The sequence below is a fragment of the Schistocerca nitens genome, unplaced genomic scaffold (genome assembly GCF_023898315.1).
Source record: "Schistocerca nitens isolate TAMUIC-IGC-003100 unplaced genomic scaffold, iqSchNite1.1 HiC_scaffold_451, whole genome shotgun sequence".
Taxonomy (NCBI): Eukaryota; Metazoa; Arthropoda; class Insecta; order Orthoptera; family Acrididae; genus Schistocerca; species Schistocerca nitens.
Window position 1 is genome coordinate 253,563 of NW_026045984.1, and position 24,978 is coordinate 278,540.

Sequence of the window (24,978 nt, forward strand, 5' to 3'; positions counted from 1 at the left end):
TTTTAATGTGTGAAGGGCTACGCTCAGCTGAGGTCGATAAACAATAACCTTCATCTAATTGTCGGTTATTATGCAGATTTTAGACGGAACTGATAATAGTATTGAAATAGGTGATCGAGAGGTCTGCGGTTATCATTCTTTTCAGAGGTCAGTGAGACAGAAATTATGTGGGTGTAACTGAGGGCACCGAGAATTAGTTATAGGAAACCTTGCATTAGTTTAATGTTATTTAAAATCATCAATAAGGTTCGCTGTAAGTCACTAACTGCTCTCTTTCTTAAATACTAGATCAAAAACATTATGCATATTTGCGTGCCGTCAGTCAAGCTGCCTTAATAGAAACCCACAGTTGTTAACTGTATTACTTGTCTTACTGGGTTAAGCTGGTAACAAAAGTAGACGTCTCAATGAGTAGATTGTGACAGTATTTTAAATGTTTTAATACGCAAAATACCTTCCCATGGTTGGCTTGCAAGCTGGGGTAAGAGCACTAGAATGCGCTGGTACAGAGTACCCCAGCAAGTGCATAAAGCGACATCTGTGCATAGAAACATGCACTACATGAATGCTGATGGCTGCGGCATGCACGCTGTGACCCGAAAGTTGCACATGTGCAGGAGCACCGCACGCGTGCAGAATTTCTGGCCGGCCCTGAGAAAGCGGAATTTATTACTATCTTAGAAAGCGACAGTAGATCATTTTCGGCTAACCCGGACTGGCTCGAAATTTTGGATACTGTATTGCAACTCTGGATCATGATCCATTCTTTGTGGAACCGTATTCGGTACCTTTTACTAAACAACAGGCCGTGCAGAATAAAACAGGTAAGATTATGGAATGAGGAGTGATATAACACAGTAACAGCGAATATATCAGTCCACTTATCATTGTAAACAGGGATGGAGGAGTACATGTTGCCATTGATGCACAAACTCTAAACAAAGTAAAAAGAGAGGTGGACAGGCCTGAAAATCTGGACAAAGTGTTGCAAAAATTTCATAATGAGGTATTTAACCAGCTTCAACATGACTGCTGGCTATTGGAAAATCCCATTAAGTCTAGAATCGCATGAATATAAAGCAATCCTGTTTACCGGGAAATGTTATCGATACAAAGTAGTTCCATTTGGACTGAATACCTCTCTGGCAGTGTTTATGAGAGCTCTGGACTTTGTGTTAGGGGAGGAGTTGAGTTCCAGGTTAACTATTTATGTAGATGATTTATTTATCTCCAATGAAAACTGGCAAAAAAAGCTCCAAACTGTTGCTCTTCAAGCAGGAGGCATCACTTTAAAATTATAGAAATGTGAACTTGTAAAATTAGAAATTAAATTCTTGAGCCATATAATTACTAATACCGGCATTAATAAGGACCTGGAGAAAGTTACGTGCCTTAGAAAAATTTCCCCCACCTAAAAATAGGAAACAGTTGTAAGCCTTTATAGGTTGGTATGGATTTTACAGAAAATTTGTTACGGGGAAACCCTTCAACAATCCACACTTTAACAACCTATAAAAAGATTTAGTGCTTTTGTTTGGACAGGATTGTGAATCTTTAAAGATTAAACTTCGACATGATAATGTTTTACATCACCCAGTACTGTCAGAGACTTTCAATATGAATACTGACAGTAGCACCTATGGGATTGGTATTGAAATTTTCCAGGAGATAGGAACTACACCATATCAGAGGAGGTAGCCTTGGCCATATTATGGGACCTAAAGAAATTTACAGATTACTGGTGGGGTTTTAAGATCATCACACATTGACCACAAAGCTCAAACATTCCTTAAAGATTGTTGCCTTCTAAATGGCAGGCTCACCCAATGGGCTTTATAGCAACTATTTAATTATGAAATCTGCTATGTAAAGGGTAGAAAAAATTATGTGGCAATGAATTGTCCCAATGGTACTGATGAAGTACTCAAGGAATGCAATGGAGATGGAACTTTCCAAATTAATTACTTGAAGAAGATCAGGCAAAAATGAATTTGAACAGATTTGCAAAAGCATGCGATATCATCAAAATGAGCAACCAAATTAGAAATCTGTGTAAGTAAATTTTGATTTTTAAAAGTATCTTGTATAAGAGGAAAAGCTTCATTACTGAAGAATGGATGGTGTGTTGTCCTACCCAATTTGATACAGATGTCAGATTATTTTCACTATCATTGGGCCAAAGGAGTGTCTAGATAAATTGGCTAGTGTTATAGTGATTGCCAATAGTACGCGTCGAAAGGTAACTGAACGTATTAGGTCTTGTGACATCTGCCAGGGAGCTAAGGTAACCAATAGAACTAATCAAGGCCCAATGCAGAACACGTTACCTAAAGATACCATGGATATACTGTCTGTGGACCTGTCTGGAGCCCTCCCCACAACTTCTGGTAATTGTAAATGTATTTTACTGATTTTGGAAGTATTTTCTAAATTTATAAAATTGTATCTCCTGAAAAAGGTTAAGAACCATTGGAAAACCCAGTGCAGTACTGCCCAATAATGGCCCCAATTTAATTCCAAAACCTGGAAAGATGGCATGGAGCAGAATGGTGTAGAAACTAAATATATTTCAGCCTACTATCCAGGCAGCAACCCTGTTGAACGGTATACGAGAGAAATAGGATGGTTATGAAGGATCTATTGTCACCATAACCACTGAGTGTAGGGCAGATTTGTATGTGAATTTGAGAGTTTAATGAAGACCTTGCCTCATGGGTTTACCGAGTTGACTCCTGGGGAAATTCTGCTCAATACTAAGAGCAAATGTTCAATTGAGGAAAAACTAGAGTTCCCACCGTTTACAGATTTGGGATTAGCCCAGAAGAAAGAATTGGTAAAAGAAAAAACAAAGCCGAAACGAGATCTAAAACGCACAATAGTAACCTGAAGTTTGCCATGTTCAAAATTGGAGACTGTTCTTCTGAAGACCCATGAATAATCAAGTGAATTTAACCTCGAAATTTCTAAATCTATGTATATATGATGGGCCATTCACAGGACAAGACACACCTCACAACAATGCCTACTATTTAATCTACCCAGAGTCGAAGAAGCTCCTTTATGTTCATAATGTAGTGGATCTCAAAATGTATGTACCTAGGAATGAATAAATGACGAAATCATACCAGACTAAAAATGTATATTATGCTGTAGATGAAATAATGTATCTATCTTATGAAGCTACTATACTGTATTTAACTGTAATTTATGTTCCTATAAAAATGTTGTTACGTATGTACAATTGCTGTTACTATCTTAGAAGTTTCAGATTCTAAAAACTGTTGTAAAATATGTGATACCCTGTACTGAAAGGGCTACAAGCGAATGTTGCCAAATTGAAAAGAAATGTGGAAAGCCTTAAATACAGAATGGGCAGCATAGAAGACTTGCCAAAGTGGGGCAAAAAAAAACTATGTCTGTAATAGACTGCCAAAACCCAAAATGGGCAGCCAATTGATTAATGTGATATGTAATTTGTTAATGTTGTCAAATGCAGTGCAAGTTGCTATTGCAGGTAGCAAAATTATTTTATTTTCATATCTGTTAGTGTTGTATGTGGTTTGCTACAGTTTTCAAAGAGGGACTGTGTTTCAAATAAAGGCAGTAAGAAAAGAATAGTAAGTTCAGTTTCAATATGTTTATGTAAATATCAAAGAATGGACTATTATTAGAATCAGCATTGATAGTTTCCTCCTTTGTAACTTCAAAATCATGCTATAGGATGTGTTGCATTTACAATGTCAAATTGGTTATGATATTTGTAGGGGGTATACTTGCATGTGTATACCTACATTTCTTGAATGCTTACAAAATGCTACTGCCAGGAAGTTTCATATCAGCGCACACTCCGCTGCAGAGTGAAAATCTCATTCTGGAAACATCCCCCAGGCTGTGGCTAAGCCATGTCTCCGCTATATCCTTTCTTTCAGGAGTGCTAGTTCTGCAAGGTTCGCAGGAGAGCTTCTGTAAAGTTTGGAAGGTAGGAGACGAGATACTGGCAGAAGTAAAGCTGTGAGGGCCGGGCGTGAGTCGTGCTTCGGTAGCTCAGATGGTAGAGCACTTGCCCGCGAAAGGCAAAGGTCCCGAGTTCGAGTCTCGGTCCGGCACACAGTTTTAATCTGCCAGGAAGTTTCATATCAGCGCACACTCCGCTGCAGAGTGAAAATCTCATTCTGGCTACTCAATATTCTTGGCAATACAGATAAATTTTGCTTACTACTCAACTTACTGTTTCACAAAATGAGAGTCAGTTATGACAGGTGTACATAACTGAATAATGTTGCTTATGTCTTTTTTCGTAATGAAGTGTATAGAGTGTATAGTGTTTTGCAATGTATTCTTTTCATGCTCAACTCTGGATGAAGTGATTATTATTTTCGACTGCTTGGTACCATTAAGGTGTTATTGATGTTTGCCTAGCAGGAATCTTCAGTGAACCATGGGGCATATGTAACACCCATTTTTGACCTACTTTGTATATATATTTCTACTTGTAGAGTTGCTTATGTAGAGTGCTGTACCTGTCATATGTAGTGTGTTTTATCTGTCATGGAAATTCTTTGATAATGTATACGTATTTCAGTTATGTAAACTTTTGGAACAAAGTTTAAATTAAGCTTGTTAATGTAAGTAACTGCTGGAATGATTATTATATAATGTACTGTAAATGACTTGGTCCATAGTTAAAGAATGGAGGGTTGAATGTAAAAAATGTGGGGAATCCCTGCAGCTACAGAAGTAGCCTTGCAGAATGGAAAAGGTGTCGTTCACGCAAGCGGCAACTCGTCCCTTGCGACGGCTAAGGAGTCTGGCTTGACCAGTGCTGTGGTTAATATCTCGCCAGCAGTAGCGGAACATTGTGGCTCATGTTCTTGCAGTTTTGAGGCAGAGAAGCTATGAGAGTTATTTATGCACCTTTGATTCTGCATTTGGTGATACCATGTATAATGGCACGGTTTTCGGCCCTGCAAAAATATAATTCAGAAGACCTATAACAGGGCGAGGCCAACAGCACTGCCATGACTACATCGCCGTCATGTTAACAGCCACTGCAAATCACGCCACCAGTGCCACCAGCATCCACCAAAATGTTTATATTTGGCACTCCGTAAATGGACCAGGTATTTGTGAAATTTGGTTGATTTTAATAACAATCGTGGTGCTGCTAAACGCTCTATATTACACCTGTGATTATCCCAAATCACAAACCTTGAGAATCCTATCCTAGTGAATTAAATTCCGAGTGTGCTAATTTATTATGAAAAGACTATTAAGCAGCCGTAAAAATAGTTGTGATTGCTTTCTAATGTGTGGAGTTATTGTGTTTCAAGTTCAGTTTAATAATTTGAGAAATACACCACTTCCAGTGCATTTTTAAATCGATCTGCATTAATTTTCTTAAATACAGGGCTATTACAAATGATTGAAGCGATTTCATAAATTCACTGTAGCTCCATTCATTGACATATGGTCACGACACTACAGATACGTAGAAAAACTCATAAGGTTTTGTTCGGCTGAAGCCGCACTTCACGTTTCTGCCGCCAGAGCGCTCGAGAGTGCAGTGAGACAAAATGGCGACAGGAGCCGAGAAAGTGTATGTCGTGCTTGAAATGCACTCACATCAGTCAGTCATAACAGTGCAACGACACTTCAGGACAAAGTTCAACAAAGATCCACCAACTGCTAACTCCATTCGGCGATGGTATGCACAGTTTAAAGCTTCTGGATGCCTCTGTAAGGGGAAATCGACGGGTCGGCGTGCAGTGAGCGAAGAAACGGTTTAATGCGTGCGGACAAGTTTCACGCGTAGCCCGCGGAAGTCGACGAATAAAGCAAGCATGGAGCTAAACGTACCACAGCCGACGGTTTGGAAAATCTTACGGAAAAGGCTAAAGCAGAAGCCTTACCGTTTACAATTGCTACAAGCCCTGACACACGATGGCAAAGTCAAACGCTTTGAATTTTCGGCGCGGTTGCAACAGCTCATGGAAGAGGATGCGTTCAGTGCGAAACTTGTTTTCAGTGATGAAGCAACATTTTTTCTTAATGGTGAAGTGAACAGACACAATGTGCGAATTTGGGAGGTAGAGAATCCTCACGCATTCAAGCTCGCATCAACGATGCTTTCGAACTCATTGATGGGGACATGCTGCGCCGAGTGTGGGAGGAACTTGATTATCGGCTTGATGTCTGCCGAATCACTAAAGGGGTGCATATCGAACATTTGTGAATGCCTAAACAAACTGAGTTGTTGTATGTGTGTGCAAAGCATTGTGAAAATATCTCAAATAATAAAGTTACTGTAGAGCTGTGAAATCGCTTCAATCATTTGTAATAACCCTGTACTCAGACGCGACTCAACTGCGCATGCGCATGATTCCGCTCGCAACTGCTTAAATGAATCTAATGTAAACGCTCATCGGAGGTAATTTGTTGTTACGAAGCACTGCATTGTCTTCCTACAGCCTTTCACACATTTTGCTGTTGGCAGACACTTGTATGAGCACTGTGTTTTTTTGTTTATACATGAACCATTTCCTTTGCAATTTAAATTTCATTCCCTCATTCATAATTTGTTGCTGCAGTATTATTCTGCAGTAGCGGGATACAGTAATGTCCTTTGTTAGAGTATCGGTTATTACCAGTCAAAATGACAAAAAATTAACTTAAAACTAAATCAATGAAAAACTGCCGGGATTCTAGAAAATTCCCGTTTTTCCCGGTTTTCTTGCAGATGAAAAAATTCCTGGGGCTTTCCCGGATCTTCCGGGCCGTATACACCACGTAATAGTCTATTGTTAGGAATGGTATCAAAACCCTTCTGGAAATCTAGGAATATGGAATCGATCTTAGATCCCTTGTAGACAGCACTCATTACTTCATGCGAATAAAAATCTGTGTTGCACAAGAACGATATTTTCTGAATCCGTGTTGGTTATGTATCAATAAGTCATTTTCTTCAAGGCGAGTCATAATGTTCGAGTACAGTATATTCTCCAAAATCCTACTGCAAATTGAGGTCAGTAATGTGTGTCTGTAATTCAATAGGTTACTCCTATTTCCTTTCTTGAGTATTGGTGTGACCTGTGCTACTTTCCAGTCTTTACGAACAGACCTTTCGCCAAGTGAACGGTTGTATATGATTGCTAAGAAAGGCACTATTGTGTCTGCATACTCTGAAAGGAACCTGATTCGTATTCCATCTGGACCAGAAGACTTGCCTTTCTTAAGTGATCTGAGTTGTTTCACAACACCTAAAATATATACTTTTATGTCACTCATGCTAACAGCTGTTCTGGTTTCGAATTCTTGAATAGTTACTTTGCCTTTTTTCGTGAAGGAATTAAGGAAAACTGTATTTAGTAACTCCGCTGTAGTGGCACCACCATCATTGTGGAAACTCTGCTGTTGGTTTTAGGGAAACATTCCACGTAGGAAAAATATATCTAAAAATAAAGATGATGTGACTTACCACACAAACACAAACATACACACAAAATTCTAGCTTTCGCAACCAACGGTTGCCTCATAAGGAAAGAGGGAAGGAGAGGGAAAGATGAAAGGATGTGGGTTTTAAGGGAGAGGGTAAGGAGTCATTCCAATCCCGGGAGCGGAAAGGTAAGTCTTTCCGCTCCCAGGATTGGAATGACTCCTTACCCTCTCCCTTAAAACCCACATCCTTTCATCTTTCCCTCTCCTTCCCTCTTTCCTGATGAGGCAACCGTTGGTTGCGAAAGCTAGAATTTTGTGTGTATGTTTGTGTTTGTGTGTGTGTGTGTCTGTCGACCTGCCAGCACTTTCATTTGGTAAGTCACATCATCATATTTTCAGTAGGACCAACTATATTTGCCCACATCGGTTGCTCATTTCTAAAAATAAAAGTTAGCTATACCATGGAATTACACAAAACTTCTCCTCGGTGAATCAAAACCACTACTCATCACACCTGGTGACCTCCATGTACCTTCAGTTGCAGGAATTTGTTTACAACTGACGATCCATACAGTGCTGCATTTCTGACTTCTCGAGAGCAGGTACCTCAACCATTAGACCAGCTGAGTGCGTTTGCTGGCTTAGATGGAAATGCCATTGTGGATGATGTTTTTACCCATGGTTTGCAAACACTACCACCAGAGGTTCTCATGTACATCCTCTGAAGTAGGATAACATCCACCGATTCGATTTCCCTTTTGATACTCTTCCCCTAAGTCCCCCGGGATAAACTCTAGTGCAAGTTTCGATGAGAAGCTGAGTCAGAAGTGGAGGTGTACTCAGGCAACCGACTGCTCAAGGAGACTGCCTGCAATAAGCAGCAAATCTGGGTTCCTGTTGCAGTGCGGCACAGATTTTCAACAGTCACTACAGATGTAACTGACCAGGGAACCATGTAAGGAATATTCGAATTACATTTTAAGACATACCCAAAACAAGCTGTATCCTCATTCCAGTACTAAATATTAACTTTGTCATTCTTACTTGTATTTCTGTTTACCTTTCTTTCGCCATTTCTTCCCGAGTGTCTTCAATAACTTATATCTACAACCATTCACATAGGTTTTGTTGAGTGGAGTTGTGTGAAAAATCCCGTTTCCATACCCATTTAATTCAGAATCAATTTGTAAGACACACAATCATCACTAAAAACAAAATCTAGATCCAACACATCAACATATAAAGAATCTTTGGAAATGGGTATGATTTGTATGGGACACTTCCTACGTAACTACAGTTGAGTGACTCTGAACTGAACGTAATTCCTGCAAATACAGAGAACGAGAAATCTTCTGCATATGTGCTCAATCTTCAAAATATCATAGCCACAAAGTGAGAAAGGAGTAATGTTTAATGGCAACTGTAACCTCTATCCAAAACCTGAAGGAATATGTATTTTATTTTATTTACTATATCGGCTGGTTAATGCCAAAATAAGCAGTACTCTGAGGGTAAGACTTGGACACTTGTGGCAACACAACTCACCGGAAGCGCGAGACGGCTGCGTCATCAGGTGGAGGGGTGTGTCGGGCAGACGTGGGAGGCGCAGCTGCAGCAGGAGTTCGGCTGTGGCCGCTGTGGGGTTGATGGTCAGAGTTGGGGATGGACCCGCCCCCTGTGGCGGTCGGCGAGCTGCACAGAGAAACACTGTGTGGGTGGGCGTATTCACACAAGGGGCTCACTGCAGGCGGTGCAGCTGAGGGACTGTCCACCGGGGCAACAGAACACACAGTGCCAACACCACCTGCCTGTCACTTAACGTGACTGTACCAGCAATTAACTGGTCTTTTTCTGCACTACTTCTGCCATATTCCCCATTGGCGTAGCTTAAGATGCAAAACAACAAATTGTTCACAATGAAGCATAAACCAAATCCCAAACATAAGGGCCAACAATTTTGCTGCCCTGACAGAACAACTATCAAACTGAATTTAGAAGCAGTTAAAGTCAACTGGCTGCTACTTTTGGTTGTGAGGTAATTTGAAAACTGATATATGGATGCTGAATTATATCACTGGAGGAAGAGAGAGAGAGGGAGGGAGGGAGAGAGAGAGAGAGAGAGAGAGAGAGAGAGAGAGAGAGAGAGAATCAGCAATAGAGAAACAAACTAATAAGTTGGGGTATCAACTTACTGTTGAAACTATACGATCATGGATATGCAGGCGCTGTTTGATGTGAAGCCCAAGGGAATGAAGAAGATGGACAAGAATTACAAGAGCTATGCTACAGAAGTTATCAAGAGTATATTCAAAATCTGCATTTGAGTAAAGCAAATAGAAATGTATATATGCATGTAATGTCTCCACAATTCGATTCATTGAAAAGACAGCAGTGGTGATGTGTTTCTTAAACAACAATTTTCGTGTTGAGCAGTTTGCAGTAGAGGCCACCATTAAAAGAAAAAAATGGATTACACAGTGTATGCAATTTTATCTGATGGACAACGTTTACAACTTGTGAAGTAACCTGTTGTCTATTGAATAGGGATTTTTTTTTAATTGAAAAGGAAACAAAACAGACTTGTATGGAACATATGTATCCGAGAGACAGAGGCAACAAATGATAGCTGGATGAAAACGTCATATCAATACTGACGCTGTGGGAGGTACGTCGTACACCTGTAGGTGGACAGCGAACATAATCTGCTGTATCCCAGTAGCAGGAAACCTGATAGGATTCCGTGGATGACCTCTGGTAACGCCACAGGGAACTTCAAAAAAGACGGGGGGGGGGGGGCAGAGATTTCCTGTCTGCTTTGTAAAAGGGAATACACGAAAAAAATTCGGGGTGATAGCTGAACAGAGACGAGAAGGAAATGTGATTGTAAGGCACAGCCTTGAGTGTGACAATGTTATTGTGCTGGCTGGAGTGTTCTCTTCTTGTTTGCCCCCAGTGTGCATGACTAGCCCCAGTGCTCATAGCTCCTGCTTTAATGGATATCTCAGGGAGTCATACCCTGCTCTTTGGGGCCAGTCACCCAGGGGTAGCGTCTTTTTTAGTAATCAGGAAAATCCTCAGTCCCGGGTTTGAACCTCACCATCACTTGAATTTTGAATAAGAATCATCAGCATTGGTGTCTGAAGACTTCCAGCATAAGGTGTGACCCTCTTTCAGCCAACAGCCTTTCCAAAGAGGGCGGAGGGGTCGACAGGTTCAGAGCACTCTCTCTATTGAGGTCTGAAACTGGTCCTAAATGAGGAAGAATTGGCAATGATCAACAACGTGAGGACACAGAAGGCAATGTAAACCACTGTGTAAATATGCATAACGTGCATCAACATGACATGTGGCATGTGATTCAATAAGAGCCATAATGGCAAAAAAGTAGTCCCCCATTCAAACCTCCAGGCGAGGTGGCCAAGAGGGAGGTGACCACGAGAAAAAGGTCGAGTACCCAACGAAAGGAAAACAATCTATGATTCGGGAGCTGGAAAGTGAGGAGTTCGAATGTGGTTCGGAAGCCAGAAAATAAGAAATGGATTTCTGGTCACATGAGAATAGGGTAGTAGCAACAGCAGTAGGATTCAGTATCAATAGAAAGGCAGGGCAGAAAGTGAGTATAGATATGTTCTCGTGAGAAAAGCAAACCATCAACATGCATAGTTCAGGTATACATGATGATGTCGCAAGTTTAGGTGCAGAGAGTAAAAGTGAGGATATTGAACAGGTAATTCAGTACTATGTAATAGTCATGGAGGGACTGAAACGCAATTGTAGGGGAAGGAGTAGAAGAAAGGGTTACACGAGAATATGTACTTGATAATAGGAATAGGAGAGAAGAAAGGCTAGTTAAGCTCTACAGTAAATTTATTCTAGTAATAGCTGGTATAGTCTGTTCAAAAATCACTAGACGAGGGGGTATACTTTGAAAAGGACCGTAATATGGGAAGTTTAAAGTCACACCATATTATTGTCAGGCAAACATTTTGAAATCTGATACTGGGCTGTAAAGCATACCCAGGAGTAGATGTAGACTCACAACAATTTAGCCGTGATGAAGAGTAGGCTGAATTTTACGAGACTCTTAAGGGGCCATCTATGTACAAAGTGGAATACAGTAGTACTAAGGAAAGAAGCGATGAGATTTATGTTCTCTGCGGCTACAGATACTGCAATAATAAGCAGCTCAATAGGTAGTTCAGTTGAAGAGGAATGGATATCTTTAACAACGACAGTAACAGAAGTTGGAAAGAAAAGCGTAGGTACAAAGAAGCTAACTGCGAAGAAACCATGGAAAATATAGGAAAACGTTCAGTTGATCAATCAAAGAAAAATTCAAAAATATTCAGGAAAATTCAGTAATTGAGAAATAAGTCACTTAAGGATGAAATGAATAGGAAGTGCAGAGAAGCTAACGTGAAAGGGCTGCACAAAAAATGTGAAGAAATCAAAGAAGAAATGATTCTTGGGACGACTGACGCAGCATATAGAAAAGTCAAAGCAATCTTCCACGGAATTAAAAGCAAGCGTGGTAACATTAAGAGCACAATGGGAATTCCAGTGTTAAATACAGAGGGGAGATGGGATAGTTGGAAAGAGTACACTGAAGGCCTCTCTGATTGGAACAACTTGTCTGATGGCGTGACAGAAGAACAAACAGGAGTCGGTATGGAAAATATTGGTGATTATAATCAGATTTTAAAAGCGCTTTGGAAAATTTAAGATCAAAGAAGGCATAAGGTATAGACAACATTCAATCAAGTTCTAAAATCATTGGAGGAGGTGGCAAAAGGTCTATTCTCACTGGTGTGTAGAATGTATGAGTCTGGCAATATACAATCTGACTGAGAGAAATATAATCATCACGATTTGGGAGACTGCAAGAGCAGAGAAGTGTGAGAATTATCGCACAATCAGCTTAATAGCTCTAGCATCCCAGTTGCTAATAAGGATAATACACAGGCAAACGGAAAAGAAAATTGATGTTCCGTAACATTCATAGGATTTGTGGTCCTGGCCAAAGCGTTCGGCAATATCAAATGTTGCAAGATGTTTGAAATTCCGAGAAAAATACGGGTAAGCCAGAGGAGAAGTCGAGTAATTTGCAATATGTACAAGAGGCAAGAAGGTAAAATAAGAGTGGAAGACCAAGAGCGAAGTATTCAGGTTAAAAAGGGTGTCAGATAGGAATGTAATCTTTCGCCTCTACTGCTCAATCTATATACCGAAGAAGCGATGACAGAAATAATGGAAAGCTTGAAGAGTGGAATTAAAATTCAGGGTGAAATGATATAAGATTTGCTGATGACTGATTCCCTCACTGACAGTGAAGAAGAATTACAGGGTTTGCTGAATGGAATGAACAGTGTAATGAGTACAGAATATGGAATGAGAGTAAATCAAAGAAAGGCGAAATTGATAAGAAGCAGTAGAAGTGGAAACAGCGAGAGACTTAGCATCGTGACTGACGATCAGTAAGTAAATGACGTTAAGGTGCTATGCAACTTAGGCAGCAAAGAAACCCATGACGAACAAAGCAAGGACGACGTCAAATTCACACTAGCACTGCCTAAAGGGAATCGTGCTTACCTGGCTTCTGCTGGTGGCTCACTGAGCATACTGCAGACTTCAATGACTTCTTGCGGGTACTCGAGCACAGCGTCCACCCAGCCCCGCGTGGCCATCACCTGCAGGTGGTCCTTTATAAAGGCGACAGCAGCCCTGGTGGCGTCCGGGCACGAGTGCCTCACTGCCCTGACGGCCGTCGCCGCTGCGGTCTCGACGGCCAACTGCGAGATCAGCTGCCGCTCGCAGGCAGCCTTCAGGCCCGACAAGCCGTATTTGTCGGCCGCCGAGAGCAGCTGGGGGGCCGTGTCGGGCAGCTGGGGGGCCTGCAGGGTATACGTGTAGGCCACCAGGAGCCTCAGCACCGGGCCCTCCACGTCGTCGATGCTCACATGGCCGCAGCTGGCCTCCGGCATGTCGTGCGCGAACATCGCTTCGAACACGGGGCTCGCGGCTGCCAACACGGCCCTGTGAGCCGCCACCCTCGTCTCGCCCGCCACAAGCATCACCAGGGCACCTTCACCCCCGTCTAGCAGGGCGGCCAGGGCCTCGGTTGTGGTGTTCTGAACCTCCGTAACTGCCGACATGGTGGGTGGTCCTGAAACACAGTACCACTGAGCAGCCCTCACACTGCACCCTCAACACTTGTACGAGGCGCATGCAGACCTGTATGAAACAACAGCTGTGAAAGTGTTGTCCACCCTGAATCAATTGCAACGTCACCAGTTTCCTTCAAATGACAAGGGTCCATACTGCTTCGTGATCACCTAACGTTTGTAACTACCAGCGCCGTGCTATGATAGACTGCTTTCACCTTCTAAAAATGTTATCGCTCTCAGTCAAAAGATGGTTTATTGATGTCATAGCAAAATAATGGGAAAGCAACAAACTTCTTTCAGCACTAAAGTTACAGGACTTCTATTTAAATCCAAGCTCGTGGCACGTCAGAAATATTTTCTTCCTCCTTATCTCAGGTTCCTCAGATCCGACACCTGATCAGAAGCGGGGTACGTGTAATGCAGAAATCAGTTTCCTCGGTGAATGTCTCAGGGTAGGCACGATTAAACTTGACCGGCCATGGTGGCCGAGCGGATCTACTCGCTTCAATCCGGAACCGTGCGCCTGCTACGGTCTCAGATTAGAATCCTGCCTCGGGCATCGAAGTGTGTGATGTCCTTAAGTTAGTTAGGTTTAAGTAGTTCTAGGTTCTATTGGACTGATGACCTCTGATGTTAAGTCCCATGGTCCTCAGAGCCATTTGAACTGTTTTGAACCACTGTAAGAGTCTAAATTCATTGGTATCTTTAACTCTCCCTTGAACAGATCGATATCTGCATCTTCTTTCTTCAGAAAAAGATGCAGCGGCCACCTCCATTGTAAAGAACGCTGCATAATACAATCATAAATCACGTTGCCATTTTATCCGAATGTTGCGAGCTATGATGTACCCAGGTATTTCCAGGTTGAGCAGTTTAGGAATGAAACTCGTTGCCTCCATTTCCAGAACGTGTGTTGTGGAACTTTCGCACAAATATATATTTATATCTCCTTTTGCCGTGGACGTGTTTGTATAGCATCTTTGGCCCACAGAACGTTCGGATACTTATTAGATGACAGATACGTCATGGCTAAACCAAAGTAAGCTCTATCACAGCTCCGACATCACTCTTGACTCTCCTGGTCGTATGAGGGGCAAACGACGGAGGCAGTGAAATAGTTCCACACACTACAGTGTAAACTGGTTTCCTAAATTCAGACAAGTGGGTTTCGCGAGAACGGCGTCCACTTTTTTCGAATCGTGCCGAATTAGCATCTCCATTCCACCAGCGTAAGACGTCTGCCGGACCGTTACGGTGCCAGCAGGGCGCCTAAGAATTCGTCCCAAGGCTTGTGTCACGCCATCTCGACGTGGATCGAGACGCCGAGGCAGTGCTGTACGGAGCGTAGCGCCGGAGGTCAGCACAGGGTCGCAGGCCAACACGTACACTGCAGGCTTCTGGAAGCCACCCGACCAACCCAAGTCTTCCTTTCCCATCCCTCGTCAGTTAATTGTACATTTGCTTCCGTTTTATATCGCTTTTTCGTTTTTTCGCCTCCCCATACCAAGTATGCACTCAATGTTATAGCCTCAAAACTTTGGACACTGGCGTTGTAATCGCATAATGAACGACTTTTTGCTCTTGTTTACAGGTATGGTTACCGTATTTTCCTACATTCAAGTGGTGCTGCATGTAAATAAACTAAGTGGTAAAAGCTGTAAAGCCGTTGACATTTCCATACAGTCTTCGAGCATCGACGTGTTCCTCGTCTAAGAAACAGACGTCATTGTCTTATAAATCTTTGATGTATCCTGAGATCAGTGGTGTAATAGTCTACTTTATTGTGACACTCGCAATGCGACTGTAGTTTATACTGAGCTTTCGCAGATTCTTTCACTCAAACGGTTTTCTAGGTAATCACAAATTTGCCAAGAAACTGAGCGGGATCGTGTCTGAATTATTAGTAGACAGAGAGCCATGGTCCCGATCACCTTCAGCATATTTTGGAGAGACAATCTTCGTGCGTGTCTGCGCCATGTAACCGGCAGAGAAACGTGTGTGAAACTCAAGTAGTGGACTGGGTATGCAGGGCGCGGCGGTGAGACACTCTGGACTCACATTCGGGAGGACAGTGGTTCGACCACACACCGTGCAGTGGTCTGTAGCAGGTCTGCAGACCAAGGGCGAATGAGTGGATGTGGCTGCTTGTCATTTGTGTCTTCTGCACCAGTTTTCTGTTTGCTGTCCACCCACACAGGTTTTTCTTCATAGAGTCTCCCTCAATAGGAGTGCCATGCTGGTGCCCTAGCAGAGGCATGACCTTTAAGGTAGCCCTACCGGTCTTCATTACCGAATGTTCCACAAATTGCAACAGGTATTTAGCTGTCTGTGTGTCGTTTCCCAGGAAAACCATGAGGAAGTGGTCTCATTTCGTCCATCATTAAAGTTGTTTACAAGCTTTCCAATGAGTACGACGTGCATTAAACTACTTTTCAATATTTATATAATTTCCAATGGTGGTGATGTTTTCCTCTTCAGTGTAATTTCCGTGTGTGTGTCACACAAGTCAGAAAAGATTTCACGTTGCTATCAGTTTGGAATCTTTACAGTCGTCTCATCAGTATGAATTGCAGACTTATTTTTTTCCATCCGAATTAGAAATTAATCAGCGAAAGCACTCGACGCCCTCTCGAAGGTTTTTTATTAATGAGAAAACATTTGACTGAGCTTTTTATATATTAATATCAATTTCTTCCACCCCTCAGAGGCGTTTTCGATGTGATGGGGCCTTCCACTGTAATTCCGCATGTCTGATGGCATCTGGTCTTTATCAACCAACTGGTCCAGAAATAATCCAATAATCGACGAAACTAGTTTTTCAGACAGTATTTTCTGAATAGACAGCCAACCATGTTCCAATATTTCTATGACAATATATCGTACTCCGGATAGATTGTTAGGAAACAATGTCTTAGTTTTTCTTAAGAGGGGACTTCTTTCCACGTTGTTGATTGAAATGAAAATTGCAACTCGTAACCTCTGGTTCAGGAAATAAATTTCCAGCTGATTGGAATGGACATTAGCAACTTCCAGAGTCATTATGAGAGAAGAAGGTTCGATCCGAGCACATTATTTTCATTTGTTAAGTAATAATAAATATTAGGACTATGTAGCATGTCTCAAATAGTGAGGTGCATTCTGACTCCTGTCATGTACGCAATTGTCTTTCATGATTCAAACCAGCTGTTAGCAGTGGTTAAATTGTGCTCTGTGCAAAATTCTGCCAAGCAGCTTCCCCTTTCATTCCCTTAATTCAGTTCTTTTCTCCTCCAACTTTTCTTCCACTTCGTATTCCGACTATTTCGAGTGCCCCATCACAAGTTTTCATCTCGCTTAACGATCTGACCAATTTCTTTTCTCTCAAAAAGCATTTTCTTAATCTCATCGTCATTTTCGGTAGTTGACGTGCAAGCCAGTACTTCTCTAACTGGTTTGGCTGTGTGTCTGTCCTTGCTGTGGTAACGACTTCACTGTGCAATTGATAGCAGCTCAGATATCAATAAGATGTTAGTGTTTTCGGTCGAGAACGATATTAAACAAATTTCCAGTGAGCTCGGGGAGAAATCTAAGGAAGAGCTATTCTCAAACAGACGCATTTCTTGCTACCAGATGCTGAGAAGAAGACAGGCATTGTGAAGAATCTAGCCACATCAAGATCAAGGACCCAGATTAAAATACATAAGCACAATCATCGTCCAACTGAGCTACTTATAAAATTACGGGGGCATTCGATCTGCAACGCTACACTTTGTCGGCCACTTTCTGTTGGAAAAATGCGAAATTTGTGAGACATCGTGGAATATTCCCACTTCAGCCCCTACAGCTTCATGAAATTTCAACAGCTGACAGCAGCGTATGTAGCCTCCAAAATGGCGTCCATATAGGAGGTGCGACCCAAGCAGAGAGCTGTCACTGAGTTTCTTTCGGATGAAAACCAGAGCATCGGAGATCTTCATATCCGCTTGCAGAATGTCTGAGGAGATTTGGCAGTGAACAGAAGCACCGCGAGTCGTAGTGCGAGGTGTCTGTCAGCGTCAGAAGAGCTTACTGGTGATCAACGCCTGGCCTAGCAGCGTCGTCGTCGCAGCAAGGTTGTGCATATCTGGCCGACCTCCACGTGTCGGTCAGCTGCAGACGGCTGTGACTCCTGCGATGTGGGGACGTGCTCTCATTCAAGGTGACCGGTGGATCACTCACAGCTGAACAACCCGCATCTCGCACCTTCCGACTTCCGTCTCTTTGGTCCAACGAAGGATGCACTCCACGGCAAGCAGTACACGGATGTTGGCAGGTCACTGATGCAGCAAGACGTGAGTGGCTGGTCAACTGTTTATTCACTCCGTCAGTTTTATCAGTTGAACGAAACAACCAGATGAAACTGGCCATGTCAGCTATATGAACACTTTTTCAACCACACTCTGGGTTTGCAATGTAGCTAATTATTACGAATTGTCATCTTACATCGATAGTGTAGCTTACCACGGAGCTGGGAGGAGAGCAGAATTTTGGTTCTCACGCTGGCACAGCTGATTTCAAGTGATTAACTTCACTACTTTCGGAGATATAAATTTTTACCTAAGGGACGACTGACGGATTCATCTATAGCATCAATTGAAACTACAACCAGATGTACAGGTCCATAAGATCTAATTGTCTGGAATTTTCTTTCGTTTCGTTACCACAGATTTCTGACTAAATAAAAAGTACTTTGGAAAATAATTATTTCATTGTGTTATGGTTATGTAAGTGTTTTGCAGGGTTTGAGGAGATACGTTGAAATTTTATGGAAATTAAGTAAATCTGTGTGTGAACATTTCTTGTACAATAGTGGAATTCGTGACGTATGTCCGACTTAGTTTGGTTTTGTAAAAGGCAGCCAGAAGGAGAGTTGAGTATTAAATTTGTATAAGTAATTTATGTTGCGGAATGGAATCTAATTTTGTCTTCATTATTTAGTTTCGGAATAACGCGATTTCTCGTCTAAATTACCTGCAGTAATCTGATTGGCTGTTATTAAAAATACCTGAAGCACACAAGTGCTCGAAATGATCTGATTGGCTGTTTAACACATTAGCCAATAGGAGTTAAGCATATCCCGTGCGTACGAGTATGGCTTTGTGTCTCCGATCTAGGAGCCGATGAAGTCGTTCGGGAGCCATCTTCTGGTAAACGCCTATGTTAAATCGCGCAGATCAAATTTATTCCAAAATAAAGAAATTTTGCGCGTTTTATTGCTTCTCTTGCCGTTGACAAAGAGCGACTACAGTACTGAATATTTTGTGAAAGCTTGAGTGATTTATTTTAGGAGATATTCGCATGTGAACATTTTATTTCGTACACAAACACTGCCCGGCGTGTTTCGTGCTGATTACGAGACATTATATGCATTATAGGAATGTTTCTATACTGAGTCTGGGTGAGTGATTTCACTGACTTTTGTTTACAAGGTTTATTGGAATGCCGCAATTGTTAAATCAGCCCAGAATACATCTTTAACTCCATTCGTATGGCTCTCGCACAGATCACGAAGACAAGTTTAGACTGATTACTGCTCACACAGAGGCACTATAATGATTCTTCACACACCTCTGAACGTGAATGGACCATGAAAAGCTCTTTGTGAGTGATACGATGCATGTACCCACTGCCATGCACTTTACAGTCGTTTCAAGGGTGTAGATAAATGAGACTCAGTTTGGGAGGAGGAAGAATCACACTACCTTTTAAAAGATTGTAACCGATTGGTTTATCCAGTAAATACAAGGGCCTTGCTGCTCTCACACGTAAACAACTCGGGTAATACATAACGAGTCCGTAATTATGAGCAATACATCTTCCATCTGCGGTAACTATAGACTTTGCATTACTGTACTGAAACTTCCTCCAGAGCTGGAAGGAAAATTCAGAACTTACAGGTCGTTAAATACTGGAAGAAACCCATAGTGTGTGGTTTTTTCAGTCCTTATTACGACCATCTGCTCCCTCTGAACGTCATCACGTCATCAGCGCACACAAATGCAACTGTGAGGGTACATAAATGGACGGCTGTGTGTCTACCAAACGTCAGTTTTCGTCACTTGGTTTTTTTCCCCTGTATGCAGACATCGTGAAGTGATCAATGGGCAGAATTACTCAACAGAGTCAGTGCCCATACTGACACATACGTTGAGTTTCATTATGCACTTAGTCGGGGATCTGCGATTGTGCAACACTATTGCATTGCAAGTAACATATGAGACACTTCGCCCGACTAAAAACCAGGACGGCCTTCCTGCTGAAAAAGACACACGCGAGATTCTCCTGTCCTCCGGCAAAGTGGCTCTGCTTCACCACTCTAACCACCAACCTCCGAAAACCATGCAGTCCTTAAAGGACTGCTTAAAACCTGTTCGTGTCTCAAAGTCAGATCCCTCATCAGTAAAGAGCCGTCGAATGACTAAGCAGTTGAGTGGAAAAAGCTAGTCATGAGGTATCTATTACATTTATCAAATCACCCACCAAATGTCTGAAGTACGGCAAGCTGCAATCATTCTGGAGTGTTCTAAATGTGAGAAACAGATTTCCTCTGGAAAAAATTAACAGCAGCTACTGCACCTTACAAACACGTTCTCTTTTGCGAACTTCCAAGATGTTGCAGTACCTTAGGGCAACAACTACTATTCATCAGTAGCATAAAAAAAAAACAGTCCAAGTTGCAAATTTTTACTTTTTATTCATTCGATGACCAGTTTCTGGCCGACATCCATTTTGAAATCGTCGTAACATAATCGCAAATGACATTTCCGAACGTTTCAAAAATGTACTACGAACATTGACATGTTCGTAAATGCTATGATTTGAAAATGGGTCTCGGCCCGAAATTAGTCATCAAATAAATGAAATGCAAAAATTTGCTACTTGGACTGCTTTCCCATTCTACTGACTGTTTCTTTGTCACGAGTTTTTCGTCGTAAGTTTCTCTGTATAATAAATGCCTCTGAAAAACCTACACGAGGCAAAATTCTAACTTCAATAAAAGTCAAAGGGAAGAATCGTTAATCTGACGAAATAATCATTTTTCAACTGCCGATGTCAGTTATTTAAGTGAACACACACACACACACACACACACACACACACACACACACACACACACCAAAAGTAGTCTTGCCTCACCTGGGTTCCGCGAGTTCCGGAACCTGTACAGAAGAATGGAGTAGACAGCAACATGAAGATCATCTCCGCCCTTTTTATTGCTCATGAAAGCCACACATTGCATGATGTACCCCCACACAGCGAGACCTTCAGAGGTGGTGGTCCAGATTGTAATACCTCTAATACCCAGTAGCACGTCCTCTTGTATTGATGCATGCCTGTATTCGTCGCGGCATACTATCCACAAGTTCATCAAGGCACTGTTGGCCCAGATTGTCCCACTCCTCTATGGCGATTCGGCGTAGCTCCGTCAGAGTGGTTGGTGGGTCACGTCGTCCATAAACAGCCCTTTTCAATCTGTCCCAGGCATGTTTGGTAGGGTTCATGACTGGAGAACGTGCTCGCCACTAGTCGAGCAATGTCGTAATCCTGATGGAAGTCATTCACAATATCTGCACGATGGCGGCGCGAATTGTCGTCCATCAAGACTAATGCCTCGCCAATATGCTACCGATATGGTTGCACTATCGGTCGGAGGATGGGATTCACGTATCTTACAGCAGTTACGGCGCCTTCCGTGACCACCAGCGGCGTACGTCGTTCAGACTGACCTCCAAACACGTCTCAGGTGACAGTCTGATTGAAGGCATATGCGACACTCATCGGTGAAGAGAACGTGATGCCAATCCTGAGTGGTCCGTTCGGCATGTTGTCGGGCCCATATGTTCCACGCTGCACGGTCTCGTGGTTGCCAAGACGGACCTCGGCATGGACGTCGGGAGTGAAGTTGCGCATCATGCAGCCTATTGTGCACAGTTTGAGTCGTAACACGACGTCCTGTGGCTGCACGAAAAGCATTATTCAACAGGGTGGCGTTGCTGTGAGAGTTATTCCGACGCATAATCCGTAGGCAGCGGTCATCCACTGCGGCCTGAGCGAGGCATATCATAGACAGTTCCCCCCCCCCTCTCACCCCCCCCCCCCCCCACGTCCGAACAACGTCGCTTTGGTTCACTCCGAGACGCCTGGACACTTTGTTGTTGAGAGTCCTTCCCAGCACAAAGGGAAACTACATACAACACGAGCCGTGTACCTCCTTCCAGGTGGAATGGCTGGAACTGATTGGCTGTCTGACCCGCTCCGTCTAATAGGCGCTGCCCATGCATCGTTGTTTACATTTCTGGATGGGTTCGGTGACGTCTCTGAACAGTGAAAGGGACTGTGTCTGTGATACGATATCCACAGTGAACGTCTATCTTCAGGGGAGTGTGTGTGTGTGTGTGTGTGTGTGTGTGTGTGGTGTGGTGTGGTGGGGGGGGGGGTTGTTACACTCACCGCACGAGAGAGCTCCCATGAAAAGTGAGCCATGGTAGGGCAATGAAACAACGTTGAAACATTTGTGAGGACATGGGGAAGAGTAACAGTGAACAAACCATTAAAAATCGCATTTTAATTTCCACATGAGAGGGTAAACGTCGTTAATTGCGTTCAGTGTTTACATTCCACGTCACGAACTTCGGTCAGTGTGGAGACGGTGTGCATCGGCGGCAGCCTCGTCAGCTCGCCACGCCTCCCCTGGACACGCGCGGCCCCGCCTCTTGCCTGCGGCGCCACGGGCAGTGCTGACGCGGCCCGCGCCACCGGCAGAGTTGAGGCGCGCCGAGTCACAGCTTCCTGGCCGCTACGGACGTGCGTACACGCACAGCTGTCTTCCCGCCCTCTTCTTCTTTTGTAGCTGTTCAGTGGTCTGACTGTGTAGTTCGAGAGTGCATGTTGCTGTGTTCGCTCTCTGCAGAATCCGACTTGCATTCCTGTAATTTCGTCAGTTTTCTTGTTTTCTGCGTGAGAAATGTCACGTCGCCGTGGTTGCACAGATAAAGAAATCCTGGATATGCGCCCTAGGAGCCACAGTGGGTGTGAATTATCTGACGTTGCTAACAGTGATGGGTCTTCAACAGAATCTCGAAGCTGTAGTCCTCAGCCATTTACGTCAGAGGGGAGAGCGAGAATTACAGTCAGCAGTTCCTCTGAATCCGAGGAATCAGAAAGCGACAGTGAAACGGTTCAGAAAAATGCGCACTTACGTGACACATTTGACTGGAAAGAAACCGATTTCCAGCCATTAAACCATTACTTCGATGACGAGTTCAGGACACAAATACCAGACACTGACCCAAACATTCTTTCATTTTTTGTGATATTTATGTCTCAAGAACTTTCAATTTATTGCAGACGAAACAAATTCGGTTTTACGTTTACACCAGAGAAAATACTACAGAATCTGAATTCTCCTGGGCCGGCCGGTGTGGCCGTGCGGTTCTAGGTGCTTCAGTCTAGAACCGCGTGACCGCTACGATCGCAGGTTCGAATCCTGCCTCGGGCATGGATGTGTGTGATGTCCTTTGGTTAGTTAGGTTCAAGTAGTTATAAGTTCTAGGGGACTAATGACCTCAGATTTTAAGTCCCATAGTGCCCAGAGCCATTTGAACCATTTTTTTGTGAATTCTCGACTGTCAAAATGGAAATGTATCGTTTTGTTGCTGTTTGCCTTCTGGTGGCGCAGGTTCAGAAGCTAAAATTAACTGCTTATTGGTGCAGAGATACACTTTTGAACACACCAGTTTTCAGCGAAATTATGTCCCGAGACCGTTTTTGTCTACTTGTGAGAATCTTACACTTCAGTGATAACTCTGCGAGTACTGGAAGCGACAGTCTATTTAAAATTAGGGCTAGTGTTGGCAAAGTTCGTAAGACATTTCGTAATTCATGTCGCCCACATCACAAGATTTGTATAGATGAACGTCTCTTGCTGTTCGAAGGACGATTATCTTGTAAGCAAGTTATTCCAACCAAGCGAAGTAGATTCGGAATAAAGACATTCGGACTGTGTAACTGTCACAGTGGGTATATTTTTAATTTTATTGTGTATACAGGCGCACCAACAGAAATTGAGTTCTACAATTTGTCGCGACGAAGTGGCAGCTCTTATGGGACCATATTTGGAACAGGGTCATATTCTGTATGTCAATGACTGGCTGGTACTGCAGCCTGACCTGTTCCTCTGGCTTCACATCATGGAACAGCCGCGTGTGGCACTGTTCGTGAGAACAGGCGTAACGTGTCAAAACTGCAAACGAAATTAAAACGAGGAGAAACTGACAAGGTCCTTGCTATCAAGTGGTGCGATACGAGAGACGTGTACATGATGACCACAAGTCACACAACACGAATGATTGAAACAGAGAAGACTGACAAATACTGACGAAAAGATAGAGAAACCGCAGTGTATTGTAGAGAACAATTCGAGTATGGGTGCAGCTGACCGTTGTGACATGTAACTGAGCTCAGTGGAATCAGCGCGTAAGAAGTATTTTTTTTCACATACTGGATTTGTGCATTCCAAATGTTCATGCTCTCCACCGGTGGTAACATGGCGAAAACTGGCACCCGCAGAGTTTCACCTTTCTCTCGTAAGGGAGATTGTAGAAAAATATGCTACAGAGCGGAGGAAAGCTGGTAGGGGAAGGTAATGCGATGACGAGAATCCTCTGCGATTCACACGGAGATATTTCCCGGCTGTTGTGAGTGAACATTCGCAGGAAAGTACGCTAATGCGCAGATGCGTGGTTTGCACGAAACAGTAAGTGCGCCGGAAACTGGATACCGATGCAAAACTTGCGACGTTCCATTACGTGTTGCACCCTGGTTTGAGACTAATCATACAAAGAAGCATTACTCATCATTGGGAACTAAATCTGAGAAAGTTTATTCACGCAAAAATGTAAAAAATATAAACCTATTTTTATCTTCGCCAAAGCCCGGTAGATGCAACAGGTGTAAAATTATTTAAACGAAGCCTGACTTCTCCATATGTAGCAGTTTACTGGCAAATGAACGGACTTGGTGATTGAGATGGCGCAATATCTGTACTGTGGGAAATGTAATTACGCCGAGTACTTTGCGCCAGTATAACAAAACCCTTCATTAATCTGCATACGGTACATTTAAATTATTAACACGTAACATGGACACTTATATTCCTTCATCCTTAACAGTACACATGTATATCACACTCTGTCGACTTGTACAAAACATGTTTTCCATAACTGATTTAAACGCCTTCCATCAACGAAAAACAACACGCCAAAGTCAAAACTCTTTTCTCATTGCGATGTTTCTTGCTACTTTGCCTCTGTTGACGGTCAATACTGAAAATTATACTCTTTGTTCTGGGGTGGGTGGGGGG

The 24,978-nt window shown here is 42.9% G+C and overlaps 1 protein-coding gene across 1 annotated transcript in view; it reads right to left on the minus strand.

The window, feature by feature from the left end:
• LOC126232143 (uncharacterized) overlaps positions 1 to 24,978 on the minus strand; it is a 177,094-nt gene that overhangs the window by 12,588 nt on the left and 139,528 nt on the right. The window contains exons 5-6 of the mRNA XM_049942448.1: positions 13,024 to 13,597; positions 8,980 to 9,126 (exon numbers count right to left, since the gene is read on the minus strand). Coding sequence (XP_049798405.1) covers positions 8,980 to 9,126; positions 13,024 to 13,586 — 710 coding nt within the window. The 5' untranslated portion in view covers positions 13,587 to 13,597. The remainder of the gene's footprint in view (positions 1 to 8,979; positions 9,127 to 13,023; positions 13,598 to 24,978) is intronic.